The sequence below is a fragment of the Ischnura elegans genome, chromosome X (genome assembly GCF_921293095.1).
Source record: "Ischnura elegans chromosome X, ioIscEleg1.1, whole genome shotgun sequence".
Taxonomy (NCBI): Eukaryota; Metazoa; Arthropoda; class Insecta; order Odonata; family Coenagrionidae; genus Ischnura; species Ischnura elegans.
This window is the reverse complement of record NC_060259.1, coordinates 90,111,944-90,137,733: the sequence shown is the minus strand read 5'-3', so window position 1 is coordinate 90,137,733 and position 25,790 is coordinate 90,111,944. Positions and strand designations below refer to the sequence as shown.

At 36.5% G+C, this 25,790-nt stretch overlaps 1 protein-coding gene across 12 annotated transcripts in view; it reads right to left on the bottom strand.

The window, feature by feature from the left end:
* Nucleotides 1–315: 315 nt before the first annotated feature.
* Nucleotides 316–25,790, bottom strand: part of LOC124171645 (microtubule-associated serine/threonine-protein kinase 3) — an 831,728-nt gene continuing 806,253 nt past the window's right edge. For 9 of the 12 annotated variants that reach the window (XM_046550857.1, XM_046550858.1, XM_046550861.1 and 6 more), the window contains 17 exons: nt 21,045–21,074; nt 20,669–20,744; nt 20,348–20,578; nt 20,003–20,234; nt 18,681–18,790; nt 18,353–18,583; nt 17,857–18,029; nt 16,920–16,990; nt 16,472–16,577; nt 16,227–16,348; nt 15,918–16,145; nt 14,677–15,205; nt 11,887–12,068; nt 11,232–11,446; nt 10,111–10,452; nt 5,959–6,024; nt 316–2,165 (listed from right to left, as the gene is read on the bottom strand). In XM_046550857.1, coding sequence (XP_046406813.1) covers nt 582–2,165; nt 5,959–6,024; nt 10,111–10,452; nt 11,232–11,446; nt 11,887–12,068; nt 14,677–15,205; nt 15,918–16,145; nt 16,227–16,348; nt 16,472–16,577; nt 16,920–16,990; nt 17,857–18,029; nt 18,353–18,583; nt 18,681–18,790; nt 20,003–20,234; nt 20,348–20,578; nt 20,669–20,744; nt 21,045–21,074 — 4,528 coding nt within the window. In that variant the 3' untranslated portion in view covers nt 316–581. The remainder of the gene's footprint in view (nt 2,166–5,958; nt 6,025–10,110; nt 10,453–11,231; nt 11,447–11,886; nt 12,069–14,676; nt 15,206–15,917; nt 16,146–16,226; nt 16,349–16,471; nt 16,578–16,919; nt 16,991–17,856; nt 18,030–18,352; nt 18,584–18,680; nt 18,791–20,002; nt 20,235–20,347; nt 20,579–20,668; nt 20,745–21,044; nt 21,075–25,790) is intronic. The other 3 variants (XM_046550859.1, XM_046550860.1, XM_046550862.1) reach the window with 2 other exon arrangements.

Below are 25,790 nucleotides of genomic sequence, written 5' to 3'. Positions count from 1 at the left end.
CTCCGCAGAGAATTTCACCGCGCCGATCGCAATCTCTGAAGCACTAAGGCAAAGGTTCGACTTACGTAAATTTCGACTTACGCAGAGTCTGCCGGAACGCATCCCTTACGTAACTCGGGGGATGCCTGTAGTGGCCATGACAAAAAGGAATCATTTAATATGGCCATGCCATGCTCTAAGAAGGGAAGATTGCAAAATGGTCACACAATAATTAAATGTAAAGCCACATGGCTGAAGATTCCCGGGAAAGCCTAGACTCCAGACAATAAATTCACTTGGAAAGTTTGTATCACAGAAAGAAATAAAGGCCAGTAATCATAATTAACTTGCTAGCACAGCAATTTTATTCAATATCACGACAAAAATCTTACCTCTTGGGAATGACAAAAGAGCACAATCAAGATATATGTACATTTGTACAACAATGTAAGGTCAATGGATCACAATGATAATGTGTAAAGTCATTACATGAATGAGAAACACCAGGAACTGGGCTGGCTTAAATGACAAATTTTTACATGATAATCTTTGAATTCGAAAAAAATGCAGCACAATAATCTTTGCATTACTAGTTTATTACTCTAATCTTTATTAGACACAGTTCTATATAAATCTCTTCTTTCTTGTGCTGTCCACTTTGCGTTATCCTTCTTTGGGTCTTTACTCTCCCCCAGTTCTTTCTCACTATCACTTCCTCTCTGTCTATTTCCTTTGGCATCATTGGTCACTTTTACCCCTTTTGGACTTTCACTTCTATTCCTCCGTCGAGCCTTTGAATCTGATTTCGTGGCTGCACTAGATTTATCCTCACTGACCCCTCTCTCATCACCTTTACTCTTCTCTGAGGAGCTCTTACCCTCACCTTTTGACTTCTTCTTTGTCGAATCTGATCGCTTAGGGTGTACACCCTTCAACTTACTTTCTTCTTCACAGTAACCTAACTCTCGAGGATGGCTATCTCTCACAGGAGACGAATCTTCCTTCAGGCCCGTGGGTGAATCTTTCTCTTCGGCAATCCGAGGCAATGGTTGAGAGGACCGATCCGATGAAACCATCAAGCCCACATTCACTGAGGCAAGCGGGAGATTTGGTCGAAATTCTCCCTTCACAAACTCCAGCTGAGGCGAGTGTAAAGGCCTTTCCTGGTTGGATGAGCTTCCATTCCCTCCCTCGCTCCCCTTCACGTGACACGCACGGGAAAAGTGATCCGAGAGATGAGCCTCTTCCCGAGAGTCATCTGTCGAATCTTTCAAACCACTACCACTGCACCGGGATTTATCCGGGGTCCACTCCTTGGTGTTAGTCCTGAAGGAGATTGGGTGCTCAGGAGGTTTCGTGGTCATTGCACGATCAGATCCATCAATCACTGAAGCCTCCGCGGTCACCTTTGTCATGGTGGTCATTGGCTGAGCCTGCGAGGTGACTGTTACTTTTGGTGCACTCGACACCACAACTTTGGGGGCTGGGTTGCAGAGTGGCGATATCGAGGCAGACGTCGTCTTGCCCTTGCACTCTGCACTCCTCGGATGAAGGCGGTCGGGAGAGAGGGCTCTACGGAGGAGCGGAGATCCTGGCTCGGCACTTTTTGGCCTGCCAAATGATTTCTTACCCCCTGCTGGGGTGAGTGACGTGCCAGGGCTGTACGATTGCGTTGTGTTGGAACTGCCTGGCTGGTGGCCAGCCGGGAAGGCCAAGGGGCTGGGTGATCTCGTGGGGGACAAAGGCAGTGGTGACGGGGAGGGGGTGCGGGCTAGAGGGGATAGAGGGATGTGGCCCACAGATTTCCTCCGACTTGGGGAATGTATACTCTTGGCTGCAGTGTGGAGCTTGTGCTTCAAGCCATGAAGAGTCGAGGGCCGCTGGTAATGAGGTCCAGCAGTGCTCGACACCACCGACGTGCTCCCCACAGAGCCCGATGACATGGAGATGACAGCACCCGCAGGGCTGTTGGGGATGGATGAGCTGGGGGAACTGGACTGAGATGAGTTGCCTGTTGAGTGAGGTGATTCAGATGGAGAGAAGAGCCTTCCGGTTGGAGGGGAGCGTGGTGACTTGGTTCTGGTGGGCGATCCAGGCAGGCTATCTTGGGAGGGGAAATTCCGAGGAAAAGCCTGAAAACTTCTACTTGGAGTGACCATTGACGGTGACGGAACCCCAGCTGCAATCTAAATTAGAAAAATTCTATCATTATATTGCTTGGTTTAAATATTTTGTAAATCTTATAAATTGCAATACATACTAACAATGTTAAGGGAGGCAAAAATTATTCCTTCCTGAAATTCTTTCTCGATCATTAGTAATTCAGATAATTAAAATAATAGAAGAATATCAGCAGGAATAAGGAAAACTAAGAGATATTCCAAAATATTTTTGTTTAGACAATGACACAGATAGCAAATTATTAGGTTAAAATCAAGACCTTCATTTTCTTAAGTTTTTATCGAAGTCATTACTTTTTAAAACAAATTACTGGATCCCATCAAGTAGTTTAAAATTGGATTAAGAATTTTGGATACTTGGGTTTTAAAACTGAAATTTATGTAGGGAGGCTTCTTATATAAATATTTATTTCAAATTAAAATTTTACAACTAATCTTGCACAACCATGCCTAACAAACCAATTACTCAAGAGAGTACTCAATTGCTAATTACTGCTTTACTACCTCCATTCTAAGAGAACATGACTTGTCCTTGCAACACTAGGGCAAGCTATGAGGAAAGCATAATGAGATTAGTACCTGGTCCATCAGTAACAGCGTTTAACTATGGGTCATTTAGAGATTGTTAATATAAGTGAATATTAGATTTAATCATGAGAAATTAAGAATTCAATTTATTTCAGCTGATACTGATACACAGGGTGAAAAACTTGAGTTTTGCCTTTCATAGTCAAGAGATTAATCTCCTAAACACTAGTATCATCATAAGGAGAGAAAAATAGTCCTGTTATACCATCAATACTTATTTTTCGTAACAAACTTTAAGCATATGTTCACAAGGTAGTCACAATAAAGCTTTGATAAACTACCACCTAATTTAAAACTAATCCCAGAAAAAAACTAATAGTGATTGCCATATTCACATAAGTGCTCCATGCACCTTAAATAACTTGCTGTGTCATTGATACATAACCATTCAAAGTATTTGCCAATTAATTCAGGATTGATGGCCAACAGAAAATAAATTATTGATCAATACTCCCAACTAAAAGTACATATGTACAGCCACAAGATTGTCATAAACCATGAAATGATCACTGAAATTTATGAAAATTCTAATTTAATCAATTGTAAACTCCCATTAATTAAAAAATGCAAACCTGATGGTTTTCTTGAAATGAAAACTGGACATAAATATGATTGCCATGATGATGATATGATAAGCCAAAAAGCAAGTATAAGAGACAGCTAATGAATTTGGTAAGTATAGGGCTCTAGCCACTATAGAATATAGGATAGGGAAGTTTAAAGGTCGTTTTACAAGAGGCACGTAATTGCACAGCTTATAACTGCATAAATGCAGATTATAACTGCATAAATTTCTCACAATGGCGTGCAATCACGCCAATGCATGAACAAAATTAGAACAGGGACTATTTTGCCATTTCATGTCCATGAATTTTGTCATCTCACGTCCAATTTTGATTACGCCTTCATATACATGTCAGATTGTTCGATTACATGCCCCGTGTAAAATGGCCTTGAGAGTTTGAGGCAACTTCCCAACAAACTGAGCGATAAAAAAGGCATCAAGTTGCAAAGCCACTAGCCAAGCAGGAATGTGAAAGGTCTTAGGAGTCCAAATACTATGTTACCTATAAATAAATAATAAACATACTACAATTTTAAGATGATGCAATTGGATGGAATTAAGTGCAATTGACTCTGAGCACTGAATAGTCTGCTCCCAACAAGAAAGCTACTATGAGTTTGCAGCAGCTTCACTTCTAAATATGTCCACCACATACAATACAATAGGTACATGATTACTTGACACTGAGGGCATTACATGACAGCACATATTCAGCATTAAAATAAGTATTTGTAGCTTGATTTTATATAATTACATTAACAGGGATACAGATTGACAGTATGTACCTAATTCTAAGTTTAACTTCATTTAAAAATATTTTATACAACATTTTTCAGAGCTATAATTCCAGTCTCAGACCGTCCATATCACAGTGTTTCACACAGACACCTGAGGGTTCACTTGAGGATAAACAAAATAGTATTAGGACTTATGAGGGTGAACTAATCTAAAGTGGAACTCACTTCCGTTTAGTTCTCACACTGCCAAACTTCTACATTCCTTCTCTCCTCCCCCTCCTACTCCACCGACATTCCTACTCCACTGACCACCAGTACAATGAAACATGACATTCGCATCACTTGCAAATGATGCGCAGTTATGAAAATCGGTCATGAGGGACATTTACTCAGGACCAAAAGCAATTCGGTGGGGTCACCACAAGTGTCTGCCAGCCTTCTAGTCCTCAAGGACCCTTGGACCTGACTGGGACAGCCTGCCATTAGGGGGAAACTGAGGTGGTCCACTGACAGCAGACATGTGTAGCCACCACCAATTCTATCAGTTTGCTAAGCCGACGTGCTAAACGAGAGGAATAGCTCAATAGGGCATCCTCACAGTGATCAAGTGTTGATGGTCAACAATGCCAGAGCATGGGTGTTGGTGATGATTCATTGCTAATTGTTGTATACCCCCATCATAAATGCACTATTTAGGGGTGGAAATAAATAGAAATAAAAAAATAACCTCTCCTCACTTATCCACAAAAATAGCCTTCATGAAAATTCACTGTGGCTAATATTCTAAATGTTATGTTTCCATAGTGTGTCATTCTGATTTTATTCAGTACATGACATTCACATGGATATTTATAGGTATAATCTCAATATCCCAGGGACTCATCATGGAGAATGTCAAAGATGAAATCATTAGGATCAAAATATTTTCTAATTTCCAGGGTGGAACGAAACAGTATCATATGTTTCACAGGCTAAAAAATAACCTTACACAATGGAATTAAAGCTGACTTCTATGGGACAAAACTATCCCTAAAATGAAGAATATATATCCATACTACAGCATTAAAACGTGTTAACACATTTTTGGTGGAATAATATCACATCACTCAATATAAGTTAAGAAATAACCATGCATAAACAATGAAGTGAAATGGTGGCTTCTGGCATGATTTAAGTATTGACAAACTACGAGTCCATACCTAACTCCACGTATAATTAGAGGAAACTTGGGGATGAGTTTGATTACCCAGTTTTAACTTTTCAACAGAAAAAAATAGAATATTAGCCGTGGAAGATGAGATATCGTAATGACTAAGCATTTTTTTGACATGCTACTTCTTCATGCAAGGCCTAATTGTTAATTTTACACAGCAATATCTACCTTATTTTTTTGAGATAGCTTGATTGCTCAGCAGAATTACAAAGCTATGTATACCTTAATAATATTCAGATACATAGTCAATTCAGAGCATTTTGTATTAGAAATTCAAGTCATTTAGCACTGTTCTATTATTAAAATATTTCGTTTTAACACAGAAATCCAAACTATTTCTGAAATTCTAATTCTCTTCAAAAAGCTATTAGCATTTACTACTATGATGATTCAAAATTTTGAGTTTGAAACAAGGTAATAATCAACTGAACTTCAGGAAAGAAAGTCTGCGTGGCTCTTGTGTTATTACCTAGTTTCATACTCAAGAACCAACATGATACGCTTCAGCAGAGGGATCCTAAGATCCTACACCTAGAATTCTATTCACGCAAATCTATTCAATCTTAATCCATTCCTATTTTTCTAACAACAAAAATTATACTGAAAAATTGCATCGCATTCTAATATTTCCTGAAGTTATATCCTAAAATCATTTTTAAAATAAAAAAATTAAGGTGAAAAAAATAACGGCCATACCAGGAATTGAGGCTTAGAATCTGATGAGAGGACTGGTGCAGATAGGGGGCAAGATAATTTTAATGGCTGTAAAGAGAAAATAAAAACATAAAAAAATTAATAAAAAAACATTGTAATGGAAAGAAAATTCAGCAAATCAAAATTTAAATCAAATAAAGTAATGTAGTCACAGCTTAAGGTGATTAGAAAGCATTCAAAATGGTAAGAATTAGCAAAATACAACTCTGTACTCAAGTAATTAAAAGTAAAATAAGTTTTTCAGAACAGAGAACATGATTATAAAGCAGATACACAAAAAAATGGAAAAGCATAAATAGCAAGTATGCTTATGATAAACTTAAAAAAAAAGAAATTTGAAAATTATGCATCTTGTCATGAAATGAGTGGTAAAAGAGTATTCCACTACAATCAACAACCTTACAATCACAGCTTCATCAAATAAAAATGCTCCTGAAAATGCCACCAAAAATCAAAACAACAGGTACAAAAATAGTCACAGACAACAATAAACCTCTTAGCTAAGGCTGCAAAATAAAATGAGCTTCCTAGATTGGCTAAATATCTGCAGATATGACTTAAATTTTTACTGTACCACAAAAATATTCCTTATTCGGTATTCTGCAAGAAATTCTTCCACTGGAGAAATGAAGTAACAATAAATTTCAATGTTTAAAGAGTGATATCACTCAATCTCATAATTAAGATACATGTAGTCATTCACTCAATAATCTAATCATCACAACAGACACTCTTAGATTAACTATATACAAAAGGGATATCTAAGGCAAAGAGAGATTGAGACTAGTATCATTTTAACTTCAGTTTGTACAGAGTTGCTGTGGAAATTAAGAGATAACCATACGGAGGCAAATAATTCATTATTCAATGCAAAGGGAGAAAATTCAATAATTCGATAAACCCAACATAAGATTAATTCCCTTCTCCGTGACTCCTGGTATCAAAGTTCCGAAATCTTCTTCTTTCCTCATAAAATTGTAATGGAATTTATTTCTGACTACTTCTGGCTGATGAGACCTTAGCGCTAATAGTCATCCAAACTAACTGCTTTGCTGAGTCAATCATGCAGAGAAATGTTTCCTGAGCAAGAATTACTTGATGGGATGATTTAAAAGAAGAATTTTACCAATTTTAAGGACTAATTTTTCACACAAAGATTTGCCTGGTTCCTGAATCTTTGTTTCACTAGAATGTAGTTCAATGTTCCAAACAGACTACATTCTAGAGAAACAGAGATTCAGGAACCAGGTGAAGGACTGCAAAAGTTATCCAGGGGCAGGTATCGATAGTGACCATAATTTAGTTATGATGAAATGCCACCTTAAATTTTAAAAATTGAAGAAAGCCGTGAAAAACATATGGCAGGTTGAAAATTGAAGGAGGTTCACTATCAGCTGGCTTTTAAAGAAGCTGTAGAAAAGAGAATAGGGGAGGATACGACCAATAAAACAGTGGAGGAGAGTTGGAAAACCATTAGAAGTGGTCTGCAGGCAGCAGATGAGGAAGTTCTTGGTAAAAGAAGAGTTGTTATGAAAAAACCATGGATCACACAAGAAGTATTAGATCTCCTTGAAGAAAGAAGAAAATAGAAGGCCGCGAAAAGAGAGGAAAGACAGAATTGTTAAAAGATAATAAGGAACGAAATATGTCGTAAAGCACGGAAGGCTAGAGAAACGTGGATGAAAAATATTTGTGAAGGTGTACAAAAAAATCTAACAAATGGAAAAGTAGAGTCCGCCTATCGGATAGTGAGGGACCACTTTAAGGAAAGGGGCGTAAGATATAATACCCTTCGGGACAAAAATGGAGAACTAATGATTGAAAACAAAGACGGAAGAGATGGAAGGAATATCTGGAAGATCTGTACAAAAGAAGCAGCCTGAGAATGAATGCTATTGAAAACAAGAGGAAAGTGGATGCTAATAATTATTAACAACCCGAAACAATCTTTCTTTGCTTAAAAGTGCAGAGATTCCTTTAAAAAATGCAGACCTATCACAGATGTAAGCCATTTTCATTCTTTGTAAATTTACAAATTTTATTAAAATAATAATTTTTTATCAAAATATTCCATGTTATTTATTAAAATAAGTCACTCTAAAATCTTTTTAAGATAATATAGCTCAAGCATCATATCCACAATTGAGAACATCTTAGCAATAAAATATCGGTAACGCTCATAAATTTGACTCTAATGCCAAAAACTTAAATAATCATATCAATTAGTCTCATTTCCAGGCAAATAAATTGATTTTGGACACATCATGAAATTGCTTAGAGTTTTTTTCAAAAATTACAACACTTGATTGAGTTTTTCACGCAATACTGACAAAAAGCAAAAAAGTCGTATAAAAAAATGTGTCCTGATGATCACAAATTTTAAAGGATATTTGCAATATTTTAATTTCAAATGTATAAAAAATGAGGGATTATTATATTAAAAGGAATGAAAGAATGAAAAGAAATCAAAACCATAAAATCTCAAGAGATTGCATGGATAAAATAAAATTTAAAAATATTAAAATTTAGCCAAAGTTTCAGCAACGAGGTAGGATTATCTTTAAATATAGTGAGCATGGAATGTACCAAGAGGAAAAGAAAGAACGACAGAGATTATATACTAATTTATCTTCTTCAATTCTGTAAATTAAGGTATCTCCATGGTAATCAAAACTTTGGAGGAAAGGAGGACAGAGCAAGAGTTCATCAATCTTTTCCAATCACACACAACACCACAGCGGTTTAAGTAAACCCATGATTTTAAGAAACACATCAAGTACAGAGGAAACATTACATTACCAAATGAAAGCAATAAAAAATATGGTGAATTATACTACAATAGGGAACTGTAAAAATATGAAAAACACTGAATGCCAATACATAGATAGAAAATTTTCAGATGATGAAAAAAAAACTCGACTAGCCCTAGCTAGACTTTTAGCCCTGCTGCAAGAGTAGCTCAACAACTTTCATCAAATCCAAAGGAAAACTGCTTCAAAAAAAATTATTAAACCTCTGCCTTCACTAAATGAGTTGATTTGCTAATTCTGAGTGATTGGTGAGCGATGACATTCCAAATTATTACTTTTAACACACTCAATGCGGATGCCTTGAATTCAAGGCATCCCGCGCTAGCCTAGGACGCGGATGCCTTGAATACAAGGCATCGGTCCCATTAGGTTTCTCGGCCCGCCATCTGCCTCCGCGTCTTCTACTAGACCCTGCAATTGTGCCCAGCGTCTCAGTGTGTCTTCTCCTGTGACTGGATACAAGTCGTTTGCTTTCAGCAGATTTTTTGCCTTCTTTTTATTATTATATATTTATTATAATTTTATTATAATATTTAATATTTTCTTTATTAATAGCGCAAATTTTAATAATTTTGACCTATGTATGATTGTATACGATTAAGGAAGACATAATATCTGATATTATTGCAAAATATTTTTTCCGCGTGGCGGTGTGTTATGATAAATTTTCTCAGCATTGAGTGTGTTAAGCAGGACATTAATTACTTGCATACATTATACAAGGGGGTGATGGTAATTCAACCAAGGTACCATGTTGCACTGAACGCACTCCCCTAAGCTTTGCTAAAAGTCTCCAAGAGAAAAGTATTGCCCAATACTCATACCCACTTCCTGAACTTTGCTTGAAGAGGTCATCAGAGTTGCCACTTCTAAAAAAAGTTAAGGAATGGCTTCTTTCTTTCCATAGCATGGATTTTGTTTTTGGGTAACCACTCAATATCTTTGCCTTCAATTGAATCAAAAGTCATATTCATTATACATATTATTTAGTACTTTTCAGTTTTTAAGGGTCAAAATTATTCATTCAGAATTTCCATTCAAACATTGATGATATTTCTAAGAGTTGATTTTGTATTATAAATGGTATTGCTGAATAGCTTCCCAAAGGAATATCCTTGAAGCTACCTATATCTCACATGTTTCATCTGCCTTATTTATTACCTTCATATGAGCAATAAATGTATCCATTACTATTTGAGCTGAGTTTATAATAGTTGATAAAAACGACTTTGCACAATGAACTAAAATTTACGGGATACAGAAAGCTAAAAAAATGTGAAACTATGCTGAAGAGAGATGGGCGGGAAATAAAGAGTTGACTGACCTGCTGCATTTCCACACTCGCTCGTTTGCTGCTGATTCGCCGAAATAATGATGATGTTTTACGACGCTTATCTGCATGATCTCTCTTTGGTCTGTGCCTTGGTCGATGGGCAAGGCTCCTTCTTGCCATTTTGCTCTGCCATGGTTCACGCTTGCGCCCACCAGTTTTTATGGTGGTGTTCTCAAGAGGTGTAGACCTCAAGGTCACGTGATCCCCTCCGGAGAGCAGCAACTGCAGCACTTGTGTATGGAACAATCCCTGCACAGCTTCCCCGTTTATGTGAGTGATTAGATCGCCTGGTCGTAGACCAGCCTCAAACGCTGGACTCCCATCATCCACAGCCTATAAGGAGATAGCACATGGGCGAATGGAATCACAATGAGAGAGAGAATTGTAAATGGTCTGAAGTTAAAGGAAGGGCAGAGTCGAACAAGTAAATTCATTATTTTACACCATTTTTGCAGTATAAAAGTAGGACTTAATTTATGCATTAGCAGAAAGCTAGCTCATCACATACCTTCCAAACAATCCTTTTTTGCTTAGGTTAGCATATTTCTAATTCCAAAACAAAAAATCTTTTTAAATTATTGGTGTATGTATCTCTAAAGTATGATTTTAATGGCTATTTAACTTCACAACAGTAATTGACTTTGGTGAGAGCATCTTCTATCACAGAAGTAAAATGTGACAATTACTAAGACTGACTCATTACAATATTTTCTGAAGGCACATTTAACATGGCTTCATTTAATTGCTGAATGTTCAAAATGTTAAGTTTTCCCAAAAGGAAAGCCACCAACTAAGTCAGGATATAGATTTAACTGAGCAATTCCCACCTGAACAAAATTTGAAAATTGTGACATGATTATGGTAATGGAGAGCTCTTGGTGAAATAAATTCATGCATTACCTTTACTCATAAAAATTAATACCGTGAATAGTAACTTAGATGTGAATTATTTCCACCAATACTTTACATAATATAACAACAATACTTTAATGATCAAAGGCAACATATTTTCATTGAAGTATAATGAAACTTGAATTTTAAGTATTGAACAGCAAGAGATACATTGTCATACAACAAGATTTAGAGGATTTGATTACATTTTTAAAACTTACCATTACCAAATGGTGCATGTAATAAAAGTCAGTATCACCATAGTAGACTCGAATAGTATGGACAGTAAACCCAAACCCTCTTGGTCCCCTTCTGATTATAATAGGAGGTTTGAGACTGATTACTAGAGGTGATAGTTCACGGCATGGAGAAGTGTCCCTTGAACTAGCAGTACTAGAACCTCCAGGAGACTGTATCGGCTGCGGTGGTGATTCATCTGCAATTAAGACAAATGAACAAACATGAAAAATAAGACGAGCCTCAAATACACACACAAGACACGCCATTGCAATTGACATGACCTACATTGAATATGTAAGCCATAAAGACCATCGTTTGCTACCTGTTTGACATTAGCGTTCCCAACTTTTTGAGAAAAAGGATTAAACCAAAGACACAAAAAAATAAAATTCATTATTTTTGCAATGTTTTAACAAAAAAGCACAATTTTGACATTTAAAAATGGAGTGCACATCATTCTCCAAGCATTCAAAACCTAAAAGTGCATAAAAATACACACAATTGGTAGAATGAAAGATACTTCCTCCACTGATCAATAAAACAACTCTATCAATACTAGAGCTCTCTGGGAGTAAGGGAGGGTTGGAAGCCCTTTTACCCATAGAATGTTCATAGAAGAGAAAAAAATTTCAGTACCAGCTGGGATCATGAGGGATAAGCCAGAAGCAGAAGCACTTTTGATCACAGCTCTGGAGCGACTCTTGACGCATGGTGAGATAGGAGGAACTGGAGCAGCTCGAGTCCACGTGATATCAGACGATGCTTTACCACTTTCATCAACTGGCGAGAGCTCCCTCAGCACATCACTCGATGACAAGCTACATTGAGAAAATTTAATATGTATAAGTTTCCAACATGGAGGAGACTAAAGGGGAGTACACAGCACCATAGATATTTAAACACACAATATGAAACCTGTACAAATGCTTCTTAATCAATTTGCCTCAATTTAGGCATGATGATTACTACACTCCAAATTCAGTTCTGCAATGTCAGAAGATTTATACTCAAATCTGCAGGACTTGCATTCAAACAGCAATGGTCTATGAATAAAATATACCTTATCTAGTAAGATAATGCAAATTATGCCATGAAAACTTTAATAACTCCAAACATACTAAAGATTTGACTTAAATCAAAAAGCAATATATTCAGATTATGAGTATCTTATTATTTATCTTAGTATCTTATTTACTTTAAAACTTTAACTTATTCATTTTGCTTTGACTTGAAATCTTAAAGGTCTGATTGCTTGATTTGAAATGCAGATTTATGATTAAAGCAACATTTCCAAACAATAATAAAAAATTGTGCTTATTAGCTTGAGAGACACAAAATTTGCTGTCACCAGCAATGCCTACTTCAGGAGAATACCTCAAATTATGCATACGACAATATAAATTCAGAGTGCTTCAGTGGCAGAAGATTCACACTTAAATCTGCAAGATTAGTATTAGAATGGGACGACGTACATAACAAAAGATTGAACTTGAACTCCGAAAAGTCAATAATTATTCATAACTATTACAACAATAAATAATGAGAATGATAAGGTAACATTCAAATTTAGAGGAATAAGAAGTAATTTCGATTAAACTTTACACTAGGGATGGACGGATCCAGGATTTTTTTGGCATCCAGATCAGATACTTGACTTAAGGGGTCGGATCTTCAGATATTTTTGGATCCAAATGCATTTTTACTTGCCTGCTATAAAATGAAGTAATTATTCAAGTTTCTTCGGGGTGTATACAATTAAAGGAATGCTATTTTGATTTTCATGCACATTTTAATATTTTAACTGATTAAAAATCATTTTTATAAGCTTTCAAGTTATTTGACGGCTTTCAAATTTTCCTCACGCACGTTTCGCCAAAATCTTGTCACTTTCTCATTGCATGCTGACTTGTGTTTCACCCGCAAATGCTTCAGTTAAAGTGAGGTGGATTTTGCACTTCCTCACGATAGTTTCATGCCACAGCGCATGCACATGGCATTCGTTTAGCTCTCCTTATCCCGATACAAATGTTTCCACACAAAGAAATACATTTTTATCAATATGTTATCAAATTAAATTACAACAGCGCTATCTGCAACATAATTGACCATTTTTAGAACATCGACTTCACCTGCGAAGAGGTGTGGGAACAGAATGAGACGACTGCTTAGCAATCTTGAGAGGAAGGAGTGGGTAGCAGAAGCATGTACAGGAGAGGTGGAGGGGAAGGAATGTGATCCCTCCGTATTTCCTCTAACTTCAAGCAACAAGACCACGAATGAGGGAGTAAAGGACGAACATGTCAGATCTTGCTAGTTAGTGACGTTGTTGCCTTCAATGCGAAGCCGTGTGAGCTAAGTGATATATCCAGTTGGCGTTTCCATTCTGTCTCTACTTGTTGGAGGGGGCTAACGCTATACTTTTTTCTTTGAAAATTGTGCCGTTTGGACAATGTTGAATATTATTATAGTCTAGTTGTAACCAGAAAACTTAGTCACCATCAATTAGAGCTGAAAAAACTAAATTACTGTCAGAAATGCGTCGCATTTGGTCTCATTCTTTTTTAAATCTTGTGCATATCATCCAATTGCCGATGCTATTGAGACATTTTATGGATCAGAAAGTCACTTACCTAGCATTTATCCTCCAGAAATGGAGAATTGAAAGTAGGCCAATAAAGGTCAGTTGGAGAGATGGGGTTGGGATGGCACATGATTCGATAGTTCTCGTGTAACATGATACATATTATCCTTCAAAGACAATGATTTAAGCTCTGTGTGATCTTGGAAACAAAAAAGAAAGATCAGAGGCATGGACTGATGGAGGGCCAAGGGTGGTTTTCTGAAATCTGCGACGCAGCTAATTTCGATGTGCTTATTATCTTACAATGCCGAAATTCCCTCAATGATTGTTCAATCTCTTGGGAAGAGTCACACTATGTGCCTATCTTATTTTGCCTTAGAATTTTCCATGGCTAAAATTATGTAGCATAATTCCTACAAGAGACTTGAAACAAAATGGTTCATGTCTATGGCTCACACTATGTGCCTATCTTATTTTGCCTCAGAATTTTCCACGGCTAAAATTATGTAGCATAATTCCTACAAGACTTGAAACAAAATGGTTCATGAGGACAAGCATCGTTGTGCAACGGTGCATGCAAAAAGAGAATCAGAGCTCTTTCCACTCTCTCACATGGGATGCTGCATTCACTGAAGCATTGATTTAAAATTTTGTATCCAGATCCAATGTCTTCAGCAAATTTGGATCCAAAGTATCCGGTGAAGGGCAATATTCACGGATATTTGGATCCTAGGCATCTGATCCGGCCATCCCTACTTTTTACATTTCAGTTTGGTTCTTAGTTTGAACCCCAATTCCACACAAAAAAACTTAAAATCTGCAAACAGTAATTCCTAATAACTAACCTGTTTCCACGATCTTCATCCACAGATATTGAGAATCGAGGCAATGTCTCACGATTATGAAGACGCCGGCGCCTTTGAACCTGAGGTGAAATATCCTCGCTCTCAGTTTGTGATGAATCAGGAGTGCTTTGAGCATTGGGACCACCGGGAGAGCTCTCTTTCTTCTCCCCAGATGTGGACGTGTCCGAAGCTCCAGATGTTGGCGTGAACCCTTTGCTCTTCTTACGCAAATGCTCCCCACCTTCCTTCACGTCGACCTTCTTCTCAACATCGGGAGTCTCCAAGTTGCTGCACACATTGGAGGGAGGTGACTCGGAGTGATCCGACTGCCCAGAATCTCCCCTCGATGCAGACGATGACTGCTTCTGTGCACCCACATCCCCTTCCGATGTTGACTCCTCCGAGGGGCCTGGCTTTGTTTGTACCTTGCGGTACCTTGGTAAACACGATGAAAATGCAGCAAAATGGGGAGAGTCCTCAGTGTCATCTGTATCCTCACTGATATCGTGATTGTAACGGTCAATGCGAGCTGAGGAGAAAATGATGCATATTATTGATATGTACGTTATAATTGAATTTTTCACTTAATATGTTATCAACTGACACCATTTTCTTAATTTATTTTTGCAAGCCATTTTTTTGTGCCTGTGATGACACACAGATGGTGATGAATAGCTGAGCTGACCATGTCTTGCTTGTTCCTGAACATGACATAGTGTAGACGTACAGTGTAGGTGTCTGTTAAATGGTACATGGTGACATTAAACTTGATCGTGATACCAGAGTCAATAATCATTCATAAAAATTGCAAAAACCAACACTAAGGAAATTATGTGATTACAGGAGTGGGCCACTCAAATAGAAAATCCAGAAAAATAGGCCCAATATAGCAAAATGTGTGACAAGGAAAACAATATGCAAAATTTTCATTAAATTCAATATTTCCCATTAGATATTTGCTCATAAAGGGTGATTGCAACATAAAAAGCCATTTCCCTAAACACATTCTCATGTTGTTGAAGAGCTTACAGAGCAGAACATTTTGAAACCGACAGCAAGATGAAACTCCTTTCTTTTGGCAGATCAGAGAGAAAACACATTGCCTTGGATTTGATCACATGCAGCAATCCGAAAATGATCAAGATTATTCCTGTATTTATTCCAAAATTCTAAACCATAATCAGTATTTTTCATTCATAGTAATCCCTGGAATAGCTGGAAACATTTTAAATGATACTTACTGTCAAAGTAGCTGGTATCTTCTTCATCATCCAACTGAGGCACAAACTCTGCTTTTTGCCTCAGGAGAGAATTCCAGTCCACACCAATAAAATACGGATGCTCCTTCACTTCATGTGAGCCTCCAGTTCCCAATCTATCACGAGGATTTTGCTGCAACAGGGCAGTTATCACATCCTTGGCCTCTGGTTGAACAGGCCAATCATCTTCATCGGGCCACTCAATGTCATCTGAAATATTACTTCATTAGCAACCGATAAATTTTACACAAACTAGTGAAGTTCTTACCTATACTAAAAAGTGATACTTGCCATTAACAGTGTGGGCAAATAACTCTTCAGGAGTATCTCCAAAAAATGGTACACAGCCAATTAGAAATTCATAGAGAATAATTCCCATAGACCACCAATCAACCGGCTTTCCATACCCCTGCCTAAAATTCAAAGGGATTTCATGGAAGGGTTGACGAACAAGTACATAAAGTCATTCTAACTAAAAGTAATATTCCATTTAAGTGTTTTGTTAAGTAAATCAGATGTACACCATAACAGCTTACCTTAATATTACCTCCGGAGCAATATATTCTGGAGTTCCAAAAACCTGCTTGTCAGAGAACTGCCGAGTTTCTCTGTCAATGTATCCTTCATATAGATTTGTAGCCACTGAAAATATGCATGAATATATTTCAAATCAGCTGTGGCAGACAATGAATTTATGCTACCTAAATTATTTTATCATACATGACGTGAAGTGGTACTATAAGAGGCTTCAAAGAGAATACTTTACAACATCAGCTCAGGTCATATTCCAAATCCATCGTAAAATGAGGGTTCCCACACTTCATAAATTTCAATTCCCAAAATTATGCACCTACTTACAATACTGAGCATAAAGCATTCAGATAACTTAGTGAAATGATATTCACATAGGGCAACTGTAAGGAACACCTCAACCACTCCAACATAATACATTCCATAATGAATCAAAATAAGTCCAATACTTACATGACATGAGGCCCATCTTGCTCAATCCAAAATCAGTCAACTTGATGTGTCCAAGAACAGTGATCAAGAGGCTATGGAAAAAAAGAAATATTCATGGAGACAATCTTAAGCCGTTAAAAGTGAATATTTCCTTCTAGAAATAAAACACTGGCAATCGGACACAGCTACTTAAAAAATTGAAGGATTTGACAGACACAAAGGTGAAACTTTTTTGGAACTAAAAATGGGAATTGAGGACTTTGCTCCTAAGAAAAGATACCCATCCAAGCTGGTTGGAAGCAGCAAAGATAGAATGTGCACAAGATAGAAATGGCAGAGATGAAAATGGGACATAACTCTCCCTTCCACCACTGCTCACTTCTCTGAGCTCACTCGTACCTTTCAAATAAGACACATGAACCATATGCAGATGATGCACATACATTGAAACCACTCATGAATTAGTGGAAAAAAGTAAATTGAAAATTGCCAATCTTTTATTTCATCAAGGTCAATGAAATATGCATAAAAACCAATTTTTATAATACAATATTTTCCATATTATAGCAGTAAATCAATATTGCCATTCAATGAGCAAATTATGCATTCTTAAGTTCATGCAATCATTTAAGCACAGGCTCATTAGTGCAATCTAACTATGAAAAGAGGGATAATTTTTCCATGCGTGAAAAATTATTTGTTTTCTGATTAATCACCTCGTAGTTTACGAATTTAATGATTGATTCACGTTTAGTTTTTGAGAATAAGATCTACAGAAGTGGGGTGGAATAGACCAGCCAGCCAGTCACCCAACATTCCCACAAGACAAAAACACAAACCAACTAACAAACCATCAGCTTGTGAATCAAGGTTAGGCATTGTAAAAAGTAAGGGAACTCTAAATATTTTAATTGGCTCAATAAAATTGTGCAAATGAGATAGCTAAAGGTATCCTTACTTATCAGGCTTCAAATCTCTATGAACAATTCCATAGCTGTGTAGGTATTCCACTGCTAAAACAGTCTCAGCAAAATAAAATCTAGCCATATCTGGTGGCAGTGGTCCCAATTTTTTCACTAAAGATGCACAGTCCCCTCCTTCAACATACTCCATTACAAGGCATAAATGTTTCTGAAATCAGAGGAATAATCATTAATACTTAGCTAACAACTATTATGAAAAAAATACATCAAGTTATTCCAAAAATGATTGATTCCATGTAATCACTCTATATCAAGAATTCAATAAAAATTATACTCAATAAAAGTTTTTAAATTGGTTTTTGAGAAAATTATTTTGGCAGCGCATCTTTTTGACCTTGGTGTTGGTTCTGGTTCAAAGGTCAGGAGCCCATGGAACGGAGGACCGAAGAACCAAACAAACCCATACCTATGGAGAACTTAATTCCTTTTATTGAACCCATATGGATTTTATGGCATGAAATCATTGCTTACTTTGGTCTCAAAGCTGCAGTACATACTGACAACAAATGGATTGTCAGTGAAGCTCATAATGTCACGTTCATTAAATACTTGGTCCACTTGATTCCTCAGCATCAAATTATTTTTATTAATTTTCTTCATGGCAAACCTATGTCGAGTTTCTTTGTGGCGGACCAAATACACAGCTCCATATGCTCCATTAGATATTAATTTCACAATTTCAAAATCGCCTTCACTGGGCACCTGAAATGTTTGATGAGGTAGCAGACATTAAGAATTGGCATTTCAAATGGAAACCTAGCATCATATTAAACACAACTATAGCTAATACTGAACTTACCCTTGGAGTCTTTTCCTCTTCTTTTGGTGTTGAAGTCTGAAACATTGTCTGATTTTTCCTTTCTGGAGAACTGCAGGTACTTTCAAGCTGGTCAAGATCTTCTTGGAGTTCTAACCATTTAATATGAATAACAAGATGGAAAAGGGATTAGTTTTGCTATGTTAATTAAAAGTGTAATTCATTGTCTTACTTCACACATGCACACTGATTAAAAGATTCTTTTCTCATGCTAGGTTTGATAACATACACTTAAAAGCTAGACTTCAATAAAAATAAAATACAACAACCAGCCATCAACTGTGCATCATTCGTTGCTACAAGTCAATACCCTAAGATTGGCTTGACAAAGCTCTCCACTCAATCCTCCAATTGGCTAATCTTACAACACAGACATGAGTCTTCTATTTTACATCCATCATTATCTGCTCCATGAATCTAATTTGATCATAATCACGATGACCTCAGATGAAATACATAGAACAGGTGATAAAGAATGTGAAAGAGAAAGATCAAGTCAGTGAGCTCATAAAAACTGAGCAGATGGCAATGTTCAGAGAAATATACAAGGGCCATCTTTTCTAAAGGGTAGTTTTCCCTTTCACTGGGAACAGCAAATCTGCTAGATACTGGCCACCAAGAGTTGTCCGCTGACAGGCAGAAGGGTCTAGTTGAAGGTAGGGGGCAAGGTGGAGAGGCCAGAAAGGGAAACACCCACGCCACATGTAAACAAAAGGCTTCTGTGTAGAAAAGAGCCTGAACCGATGACGAGAGTAAAGGATTAACAGAAGAAACCCTCATTTTGGCGATTCAAAGAAAGGGCTTGTTTTGGGGGTTTAGCCTTGTTTCAGTGTTTCACATGTATGCTACAACATTGTATGACTCCGCAAGGGTGTGAAGTGCGTTTGGGGGACAGCGATTGGCAACAAACCATTCTGGTGCAGGGTTCCCTGCCCCTCCTTTTGAGCTGTCATCAGACAACTCTCATCCCCTGGACTGCAGAGGGAACTCTTGTGGCCATAATAACTGTACGAGATTCTTCCATCCCTGACCCTTCCGAACTAATCCCAACCAGAGGACGTTGCCCTTGTCATTGCGAAGCCTCCTTCCTTCGACGCATCCCAAACTCCAACCCCTTCTGAGGCCATAGAGTAAAAAGGCTGGATTCGAGGATCCAATCTCTGGAGGATAAACTAACAAGCCAGAAGACTTGAGCAGGGAGCTGCATCAAACCATTCTCACGATTTTCGACAATTGATGTAGATAACCACTCAGTAACATTAGTTCCGAAGGAATAATAAGTCTAAATATTTCCAAGGAATCACCTGCTATTGGATCTCTGTTGAGCCCAAGCTTATTTATTATGTACTGTGGAATGTCTGCTTTAATGCCTTGAGATATTTTAGCCTGCCCTTCAGCTTGCTCCAATAAATGATAAAACTCTTCCGGATCAAACTCTAAGCACTCCAAGAGTCTAGCTGGCCGTGATACAACCAGTAAAAGCTTCTTAATCAATCCAGTAAGCCTGGCAGCAGCTTCTGGTGATTTCTCTTTTGTCTAAAAATATAAAAAGAAATAAAACTTTTGCCATACTGATGACAATGATCTGATTGACAGGTACTCCAGATCGTTGTAAGTTGGGAAGTCAATAAAACTAAACTTCATCTTACCTCAGTTAAAAGTCTTTCTAAATTTTCTGACATTTCATAGAAATATCTGCTAGTTATTAGCTTTTCCTCAGATTTCTGGAGACAATCTCGGGCCATTTCTAATACTTGATGATGAACAAACCTGATGATAGGAATACAGTCTGGCGTAAGACACTCCAAATTTTCTATCCCTTCCAAAGTTTTGTTCTCATTAATGAGGCTGGCCAACCTCTCCTCCATCTGCTGAGTGGCCTAAAAATATTGAATAGCAACACACACATTAACATGGCGTTCAGAGAGCATAAAATACACACCATAAAAAGTCATTAGCAACATCATTACCTTAGGAAAACGCTCTTTATAAAGAGTATTCATCATGACAATTTCATTGTCAATCACAGGTGAGCGAATTGGACTACTGCAAAGTTAAAAGGACAAGAATTAATAAATTCAGAATTCATTTAGAAATAAATTAAAATGCTGACTAATTACAACAATTCCATTTTAATATAACACCTCTATGAAAAATGTTAGATCTCCTTAAAGAAATAATCCTTACATTATGACATATTCACACAGACAACTACATAAAAACCACTCATAAGTATTTCTGTCACAAGTGCTGTGACAACCATGCAACAAAAGTACATAATTTAGGAGCCATAAAACCAATGATTCAAGTGACACGAGTGAGGAATAAAAATGAAGGCACTCTTACTCTAATGTGGCGATACAGAGCCAGGCCAAGCTGAGAGCGAGGTGGAAACCCACGCAGCCAAACAGAGTGAGAAAGAGACAATGTTAATAACAAAGATGAGAGACAGTCATCATGGCCAAATTGGACCACTTTAGCTGCAGCGTGTAGAGCATATGCAAAATTTCATATTTCTTGGCAATCTAAGCATAAGTAGAAGCATATAGAGAAATAGTGAAATCTCATTCTAAATTTGGTCACTACAATAGCTTTTGCTATCATAAAAAAATCAACAACTAAAGTGAACATTTGCAGTAAAATTGTACATATTAGTGCATTAATGTAAATAAAGTTACCTTTTCATAAAAAATCTATGTATATATAAAATATATTTTATTCATATTATTGCATTGACTTGCATAATAGACCTAGCTTCTATTTATTTTCATTACCATCTGAATAAATCAGGGGCCAAAATATCACTAAGTCAGCTCATTGCAATTAGTAACTTGTGAACAGACAGTTAAAGTAGGATTGTCAACTACCATGAACAGCTCTACAGTTTCAAAATTTGTAGATGAATCATAATGCTGGATGCATAATAACATCCAATGAAGAATGCCAGGGATAGTGAAAATAGCTACTGCCTGGAGGAACAGACATAAATCAACAATTATCTTAAGGATGTGATCAAAAAAGAAACTCGTGAAATTTCTCGAGGAGTAGAACAAGAGAATTCTTGTCCAAGATCAGGGATAAAATTCTCCAAAATGAACCAAAGCCTAACCTCAGAAAGTAAACTAGAGCACAGCTAAATAAAGGGTGCCATCAAATGATAGGTGCAAAATATACCATGAGGAATCACTCCCTCACTCTCCATTTAAGTTTTCCAATGTTTTTAGTTATAGACTAAAACTGAGTAGACAAATGTGAAAGACTTTACTTACAGGTAACTAATGACAGACTCAAGCAAATTAAGAAATTTGGTAATATCAAAAAGGTAAAATCTCAGTGAAATGGTAAAAAGAGTATGAGGATACCACTGATAATAAAAATTTATAATAGCTATGCCTGTACATCTTGAATCTGCAGTTACCATTCATTGAAATCTAATCAGCATATTGACAGTTAACTTGGAAGTTTAATGTATGCAACATAGAAAATGTAATTTGTAATTCACACCTTGATAGCTGTAATTGATATATTATCAATGAAAGCATAGAATATAATTCATTATAATTTTAACTCTTTTTTATGGTCACTAAAACAACAAAGGCAGTGTTCCTAAAAAAACTGCAGCACGTAAGACTACACCAAGATGAATCAATCATTTTCTAACCTCATTTTCTGTTTCTAAAATTTAAAGAGAGTAAATTGAAAGGGAAACGAATACATTTTTTTATGATACAAATGAGTTCCATCATCAAATATCCTCATACTTAGGGGGTGATCAGGAGTAGGTACAAGTTAATGTTAATCTGCTTTTGAATTTTGGTGGGCTACCCTATTATTAACAAATATCTATCTTTATTTTTTTATTTTCAATGAGACAACCTTACCGTTCACAATAGTGTTATTAAAATCTAGCTATTTAAGAGGCTATTGACTAGGCCAAATTTCAGCAAGTGAAAACAATTGATTATATAGCTGAAATAAGGTAATCATTATGGAAAGATCAAAAGATTATTTTATTTTATAGGTAATTAGGTGGATTTTAACAATATTTCCATATAAACTAATTGCTTGAGAATATTGTTCAACTTTACCCCTTTGAACTTGGCTATAGACCATTTTAAGAGTGAAATTTCACCCTACATTCATAACTGATACTAGCACCTGGCGGTAACCCATTCACTCAATACAAGGGTCTCATTGAAACATTTTCTCCATTGACCTTAAATGTCAGCACTGATATACAAATGGAACTGTTCACTTAACTTCAATAGGTACACAATTTGGGTAATTTAATTTTGACTGGGAGAAGTAAACTCAGTGATAATGGTTAAAAAAGTGAAGTGCACCGTGAATTGCAAGCAAAATATGCTGCTATTAATGAAAAATAATTCTTAGCAAATATGCATCTCTTCTCCATAAATCCTATCAAAAGAGAGGCCTAATATGCATGTCAATACAATATCTAAAAAGCCAAACTCCATTTCCATAAACACCTTTCCCAAAAGGACAGCCATGCATGAAAACACCTATTATTACCAAAGCATGCATAAAGCATTTTCCATGTATAAGAATATGATTATCATATTCAACATATTCAAGCTGGCCATTCTGGGTTCAAAAATATATTCACGAGACAAACTGGAAAGCAACATCACATCTTTCAATGCAAAATAAATTGCTCTGCAACTCTTTGGAATATTGGCAGTCAAAATGATAAGAAATATTTTTTACATGTGATGATAAAGGCAATAATATGAAATGTCAACTGCAGGCAGTAAATTTTAAAAAATATTAGAAAATACATAAATTACAACAAATACCAATTAATCATAGTATTAAGAAGTGTCATCAATCTTCCCATCAATATAGCTAATTGTTATCACAATATTTTTATGCAGATGCAATTTGTATCTATAGAGCAATGTGCTAGGCAAATGAAAAAATTGAAATAATCATTATATAGTTATGGATTCACAGTCATGCATGAGCTGAATTTACCAAAAATGTATAACACATGAAGCGTGCAAATACATTATTTACACTGTGCAAAATCCCATTTGTACCACAGAGTCCAAGAATACAGTGGCTTAATCAAGTGGGTGTGTTAAGCAAGTAAAAAAAATGGAAACTGTGGCTTTAATACCAACGAGAAAACCACTAAAGACAATGACAAATCATGCAGTGCATTTATCATTTTCTAATCCATGAAATGTCAAAAGCATTGAACAATCATAAATGCTCCATGCACAGCCAGAGTGTGTACAAACTAAACTGCCGTACCACACATAAAAAATATGATTTGAACTCATAATTAGAGAGCTGAAAATTTCAAATAAGTTGAATTCTTTTGTACTTGAGAGACAAAAATTATTCAGCATATGGCAAAAGGCATTAGAGACATCATGAAATATAAGCATTTCACTCATAAAACATTTCACTAAATTTTACACGTGCAAGAGAATTACAAACAGCGGACTCATGAACCATGGAATTTCTTACTGGTAGCAGAGGAACAATAGAAGCTGGTCCAATTAAATATGTCTGTTGTACCTTGAAAAGGCATTCGAAATATTTTGATGCCAGGCATACTGATGTGAAACCTCCTTTTCATGGACTACAGATAACATGCGCAATCTATGAATTATGATTTTTCTGTCGTAAAATCACATGGCAATGAGTAGCTAAGCCAACCGAGGACTTCCGCTACCTTTTGAATTGAAATAGAAAACTAGGTAATCAGGATAAGTTCATGAAGAGCTCGAAAGTTGCATGATTAAAATAATAACAACTGCTCTAGGCAAGAAAGTGATCAGTTCCCAAATGTAAAAGTGCAACTGAAACCCTACATCCATATCCCACAATTACCCAACCCCTAACAGACCTGGCTTCCCAAATTTGAGGCAAGAGCTGGCACCATTTCGCTGATAAAACGAAAACATCACATCCCTGACTACCACAAAATAAAGCTGAAATTCAGAATTTATATCACCAAAGATTTCAAATAAAAACCATGGATAAAAATTGGCAACCTCATTAAATTCTCACAGAATTGACAACACTCCAAGTGATTTTAGCAACACACAGAGCACCCTGGTATGCTTTTTCTTGAATTTCATGCAACATTTTGCCACATTAAAAATTTTTTCCAAAAGTTCACCTACCAAACAGATCTTTTTTATAGTAAATATTAAATGATTATCTTAATAAAGATGTCCATATAGACCACAGACAGAACCCCTGCCCTACAACTAAGGTCCTTCAACAGCATTCTTGTAAATTAAGTCCTTCATAAATCAATAAGTGTAGTAACCTCCTTCCACATGCATTGAAAACTATGAACTCAGCTTCTGCGGCTCATAAAATTATGTTATGCTTATTTTACACTGCCCCTGAAATCTGCCATGAAACAAGTCTATAAAATACTATTCCTTGTGTTCAACTGAAAATATCCACACAACTGGCCATGTCCCATTAATGAAATGTAATTTTGCGTACTATGTAATGGAGTCGAAGGTTATTTATACAACTATAGGCATGCATGCTGTAATGAGAACCATCCCACAGGAGCCTTCAAAATTAGGGAAAACAATCGTGAGCTGAGAGGTAACAGAAACATGCATATACACAGAGTGTTTAATAACATAATGATAACTCATGAAAGCTGTCTTTCACCTCGTTAGACATCAGTTTACCAGAATACTCTGGTTAATAACTGAAATTTTTGCAAGACAATATGACCAAAAGGTACTCATGTTCCCAATACATATTCCCTATGCATATGTTCCCTATCAGAAATTTGGGTTCATATTCAAAATAAATGGAACAAAATAATTTACAATCATTCCTATTCATGATTTTAAGATGCCATATCTTTGAAGTTATTCATAACTATACTGAAGCACAGATATTTCTGAGATAGTGGGCAAGGGCAATGACTTCCTTTAAAGAATAGTTCATTGAACTAGATATCTCTGCTCAGGAACTGAGAAATTATCTCATTTAAAAGTAAAAATGCAGTCCATTTTGGCTCGATACCATACAATTCCAATTACATTGAATTTATGGTTCCAGTGACTACATAGGCATTTAGTAATT